This window comes from Podarcis cretensis (assembly GCF_951804945.1).
Source record: "Podarcis cretensis genome assembly, chromosome: 15".
NCBI classification, from domain to species: domain Eukaryota; kingdom Metazoa; phylum Chordata; class Lepidosauria; order Squamata; family Lacertidae; genus Podarcis; species Podarcis cretensis.
This window is the reverse complement of record NC_137185.1, coordinates 14,073,757-14,079,670: the sequence shown is the minus strand read 5'-3', so window position 1 is coordinate 14,079,670 and position 5,914 is coordinate 14,073,757. Positions and strand designations below refer to the sequence as shown.

Here is a 5,914-nt window from a genome sequence, read left to right as displayed (position 1 = left end):
CATTTTTTTGTGATTCTATGCATTTCATTTATGGTATCAGGCCAGCCTTTCTGAAGACTGAGAGATGCCCCCAACATTATTCAAAGAGGGAAGTAGAGTGGGCTCCACCTCTGGAAAATTGGGGCCATCTCTTCACATCCAATACATCTGAGGAGAAAAGTGAACTTTTGAACTTGCCTGGATGTAACTTAAAAGGTTGCCCAAATGTAGGAGGAACAACTTAGCCCACGATCTGCAATGAAATGTATGTCGCTGCCTTTGCTCACCGAGCAATGGGTGGTGATTGTTGAGCCTCTTCCTTGGGATATTTGTCCTTGCAAAGGCCACCTACATGGAGACGATTTAAATCACCTCTGAGTTAAAAAGGCTGACACTGTTAACAAAGTAAATGGATGTAAGCCAAGCAAAAGGCAAAATGTAATACATGCCGAAAATAATAGTGTTGCAAGTGACATTTCAGTGTTCGACTCTACTGTAGCCACGCCCATCATGGACATTAGCCACGCCCTCAGTGGCCTCGCCTCTCCTTTAACAGCTGTCCTTCACTGATCACGCCTCTCCCTTAACCACGCCCCAAAGGAACCCGTCTCTCCCTCAGCCACGTCCCTCCCCTTTAACTACTACAGGGATTGACGTCACCTCCCACCAATCACCTCAGACCGCCGGGAGCGAGAGAGTCTCCCTTCACGAGGACCTGGGGGGGCGGTGGGCGTGGCTGTAAAAGGCGCCATCCTATCGGAAGCAGGCACAGCGGCGCCCGCCCTCTTCCCTCAGCGAGAGAGACAGCCTGCAGGCTCCTTGGCAACGGACGCAACCAGCAAGGGCCCGGAAGCAAAACCAGGACAAGGCGGAAGTACTTCTGATCCCGGCAGTTGGACTCTGAGGGAAGCAGGAGGAGGATGGAGCGGCTGCCGGTGGCGACTTTCCTGACGGTGCTGCTCTCCTTCCTGGCCTCTGGGCCGAGCCTGCTGCGGTGGGGCGCGGAGCGGGGCCTGCCGGGAGACCTTTCTTCCGCCTTTTCGCTGCGTCCCGAGGCGGTGCTGGAGGGGCAGGGTGAGGCGGAGGGACGCCGACCCCCCCTTTCTTTTCGACGGGGGGGGGAATTATTGCCAAAATGGGGGGTAGGGTCTTCGGGGGTCCTGAGTCAAGGGAGGAGGAACTGTGGACTCCTACGCTAAGGGCTGAACCTCAGTGGTTAGAGCAGTGTTTCCCAACATTTTTTTTGGCCATGCCCCACCTAAGCACTTCTCAAATCCTGATGCTCCTATTCACATGGTAAAGGTAAAGGTACCCCTGCCCGTACGGGCCAGTCTTGACAGACTCTGGGGTTGTGCGCCCATCTCACTCAAGAGGCCAGGGGCCAGCGCTGTCCGGAGACACTTCCGGGTCACGTGGCCAGCGTGACAAAGCTGCATCTGGCGAGCCAGCGCAGCACATGGAAACGCGGTTTACCTTCCCACCAGTAAGTGGTCCCTATTTATCTACTTGCACCCGGGGGTGCTTTCGAACTGCTAGGTTGGCAGGCGCTGGGACCGAGCAGCGGGAGCGCACCCCGCCGCGGGGATTTGAACCGCCGACCTTTCGATTGGCAAGCCCTAGGCGCTGAGGCTTTTACCCACAGCGCCACCCGCGTCCCTCCTATTCACATGGACGAAGCCTAAAAGGCCATTCACTGTTACTAACTCGTTCTCGAATTGCTCCCCTTAGAAATCAAATTACCCCCCTGTGGGGCGTGTGCCCCACGTTGGGAACCACGGGGTTAGAACATCTGTTTTGCATGTCTCAGGTTCAGTAGCCAACCCATGTCCACTGAGGGCTGGGGAAAAGAGAGCATGGTCTGAAACCCTGGAGAGCTACACAAGATTGAGCTATGTGGACCAATTGTCAGCATAAGGCAGTTTCCTATGTTCCTCTTTAAACCAGCCCTTAGTTTAGAATAACGTGGAGTAAAAGCTCAGAGGAAGAGCACCTGCTGTGCATGCAGAGGTCCCAGGTTCAGCCCCCAATGACATCTCCAGATAGAGCTGCAAGCGTCCGCCAATTTGAAACCCTGGAGAACCACTGTCAGTCAGTGTGGGCAACACTGAGCTCAATGGACTTACCCAGTGTAAGTCAGATTACTGTGTTGCTTCTTGTGTAGGAACAGGATATATTTTACCAACATGGCATTTTCCTCCCATCTCAGTATATAGGCTGGTGACCTACATCTGTGTATATGAGGATGTGATCTCCTTGGTATGTGGCGCCATCATCATTTGGTACTTCGCTGGCAGCTTTGAGAAGACTGTGGGCACTGTGAGACACTGCTTCCTCACTGTGGCCTTTGCCATTTCCTTAGCTCTGCTCTACCTGATGCTCTGGGCTGCCCTTTCCAGGCTCTGGGAAGTGGCAGATGCCAAAGGCTTTGTGCCTGTGGCTTTTGCCATGCTGACTGCATCCGTTGCCCGCTCCCAGATGAGGAGGACACTGCTGTTTGGGGTCAACATCCATGTGGCACTGGTGCCATGGGTCCTGATTTGCGTGGCTTGGCTTATTCTAAGTTCCTCTCTCCTAGGGAACATCTGCGGCCTCTTAATTGGAGACATCTGTATCCTTTTGAATAGATTCCCATAAGCCAGTTTGGGGAAATGCTGAATGGGGCCCTCCAAACCTTTTTATCTGGACATTAGGACCCTCTCCTGGTCAAAATTGAATTTGGTTATTGTGAACTAGGACCTGGGTGAGTCCAGGGTTTAAATTCCTGTGAATCTGGCTCCTGATATTGGGCCAGTCAATCTCTCAGTCTGTCCAACCTGCCAGGGTCACTGTAAGGATAAAAAGGAGAGCAAGGGCGAACCACTTATACCACCTTGGGCTCTTTGGAGAAATAGTAGGATAGAAATGTAAAAGGCCCACCAAAATAATCAGGACATCTAGAGCACTCTTATTGTGAGAAAAGGCTACAGTGTCGGTGCCCTTTATTTTATAACAGAAAGAGTGACTATGGGGAGGCTGAGCTAAAGGAGTATAAAATAATGCACCATAGGGAGACAGCCTGGGCTCTTTTTCTAGCTCTTCCTTAGCTACTTGCCAAACTCAGATGGTTATGGCTACTGCTTTGGTGCAGATCTCCCCGAATCAACAGTCTCCCGTCTGGATAAAAAGTTCCCTTTCCGTCTGCTGAAGAGAATACCAGGAATGAAGTATGTTCCAGGGTCTATAGCAGAGAGAAGGGCTTCTCAGAGCAGGAAGTAAGTATGTCAGTCCCGGTAAGGGAGTCAGGTGCTCAATTGGCTTTAGATAAGAACATAAAAACATATGAATAGCCCTGCTGGATCAGGCTAGTGGCCTGTCTAGTCCAGCCAGATGCCCCAATGGGAAACCCTCAAGCAGGACCCAAGCATGAGAGCGCTCTCCCCTCCTGGGGTTTCCGGCAACTGGTATTCAAAAGCATTGATGCTTCCAACTGTAGAGGCAGAGTATAGCCATCAAAGTTAATATATATTGATAGCCCTCTCCTCCATCAAGTTGTCTAATGCTCTTAAATCCATCTAAGTTGCTAGCCATTACTTCTTTCTATAGGAGCAAGTTGCCATTGTTTAACTATGTCTTGAAGTCATTTATTTTATCTGGAATAACTCCTCTCTCTTCTCTTCAGGCTAAACCCAGCACCCGGTTCTTACCCCACTCAGAGTTATCACAGCTCCTCTCCTCCCTCCTTGCTTGCTGTTCATATGCAACACCCCAGTACATGCCCTCCTGGATCTCAGCCGCAGTGCATGCCCGGTCCTGTGCTGAATCAGTGCACTGGTTCCCTTGGAGGGTCATGCATCCAGCACCATTTCCAATCTCCACCAGGATCCATCTCGCAGCATTTCAGTGGGTCTGACTCAGGGGGACCCAAGAGGACAGATTGCTCCGGTGTCCCCCATGCACCTGGGTTTCCAGCTGCAGGAGCAGCATCAGAATCAGCAGAGCTTTGCCGAGTTCACGTAGGGTGAAATTCCTGTATTCTACTGCCTGCAATTCATGTGAGGATCAGCAAAGGTTTTCCCTCCAAGATGGGAGTCTCCTCCAGGTGGATGAAGGATTTTTAAAGTCCTAAACAGCTTCAATTCAGTGTACCAAAGAAACCACCCTCTCTCCATATCTTGTGGCATCCCCTTACAATCAGATGATGGTATTCTCTCTACTTGATCATCAGTGTAACACAAATAGCTCCACAAATTCAGGGCTCCATCTCCTTGTTATACCCAAGCTTGAGCAATCTTACAAAATGATTTCATGTGGTTTTATCTTTTGAGAGGGTGGCTGGCTGGGCCAGGACTGGTAAATTTCTACTGTGCCTTTTCTGTATATGTGTGTGTTGGCCTTGAATCATTATGAACCCTGAACCCTTGGATGGGGCATCCTACACATGTGATTTCATAAGACTATGGAAAGGTGGCAGCTAGTACCTGCTTGAAAGCATGGTGTCTTGAGGTGAGCTTTCTACAGGACTTGGGTCTGCAACCACAGACACCCTGAATCAGGGACTGTAGCCTACAGCTCTGATTTATTTTTTACAGGTATCTTCATTTGGGTTTGGGGGTTATCTTGCTCCTGATAAAAATCATTGTGACTTTGTATGAAATAATGCTGATTTGCTTACAGTTCTGGGAAGGGCTATAGCTCAGTGGCAGAGCTCCCGCTTTGTTCAAAAAAGGTTCAATATTCAATCTCTGGTATCTTAAAAAAGTCTGGGTTGCAGGTGATGGAGAGCCTCATCTAGTCAGAGTAGATGTGGACGGGCAGACAAATACTCTGGCCCTGTTAGAATGCAGCTTCCTAAGTTCCATGAAGTGAGGAAAGGGGAAGAGAGGAGACCTCTGTCTTATCCCAAAACATACATAAACCAAGTATATCTTGTACAAAGATCACTGTGGCTGTTTCCAATCACCCTGTGCCTCACAAGGGGACCTATGTGCCCTGCTCAGTGCCAGTGACACAACCAATTTTATATTTTTAAGCCAGTGGGAGAACAGTCATTATATCTTCTATGTCCCAGGAGGCTTTGGCAGAGGCTAAGCTGCACAAGCCATTCTGAACTGCATCCCATGACAGTTGCAAATTGCAAATACCAAAATCCTCCCCCTTGTTTCATTTAAAATCCAACCTAATGAGCAGTTCTGGAGATATTGAACGCTACCTCGCACCTAGCTGGAGAGGTTACCGTCTATCAGGGGTGCTGTAGCAGGGGGATGGACTAGATGACCCACAAGGTCCCTTCCAAGCTTGGGATTCAACTTTATGACACTTCGGCTGGTCCAAATAAAGTGATTGCCATACTGTGGTTTATGGATGTTTGTGTAGAAACCTCTCAAGCTAGCTGGCTCTTTAGTATGATGGTGTGGGGGCTGGTTGCTGGATGGGAGGAGCAATGCAGGGGGAGCTGGCTGACCATATGAAAACATAGGTCCTTCATTCTGAGCTGTACTTCAGCCATCACCTGTGCTGGACATTTTCAGGCCCCAGATTCAACGCCTGATGTCACAAAGATGGGAAGAATGAGGCATTTTCCCATCCTTTCTTTTGAACGCTTTGGACAACTGATTGGTTTTCCCCAGTGCTGACATTTCCTCCAGTCAACAGAGGTTATGACAAGACATAATAAATATTTTAAAAATGGACAGCCTGCATGCAGTTTGATCTGGAATATAAACAACTTGTAACATGTGGATGAGCCTCTTTGCACCCTCCCTGTTTGCCCACAAAACACCACTATTCCTCCTGGCCATAATGCTGCGTGTAGATGGTTTTTTTCAGGTGCTTTAATGAGGCATTGGTGTGTGATAGGGGTAGGTGTGGGGAAGGCCATGTCTGCCCCCATGTTAAAACTCCTTCCCATCAGCCCCAGCCAGCAACTGTAGTCCAACCACACTTGGAGTTCCAAACC

The 5,914-nt window shown here is 49.6% G+C and overlaps 1 protein-coding gene across 1 annotated transcript; it reads left to right on the top strand.

Moving 5' to 3' along the window:
- The first annotated feature begins 868 nt into the window (after nucleotides 1-868).
- On the top strand, nucleotides 869-5,316 carry RHBDD2 (rhomboid domain containing 2). The gene is made up of 4 exons (XM_079955816.1): nucleotides 869-1,053; nucleotides 2,186-2,587; nucleotides 3,080-3,230; nucleotides 3,638-5,316. The coding sequence occupies exons 1-4, from the start codon at nucleotides 900-902 to the stop codon at nucleotides 3,978-3,980; spliced, it is 1,050 nt and encodes a 349-aa protein (XP_079811942.1). The 5' UTR covers nucleotides 869-899; the 3' UTR covers nucleotides 3,981-5,316.
- Nucleotides 5,317-5,914: the final 598 nt, after the last annotated feature.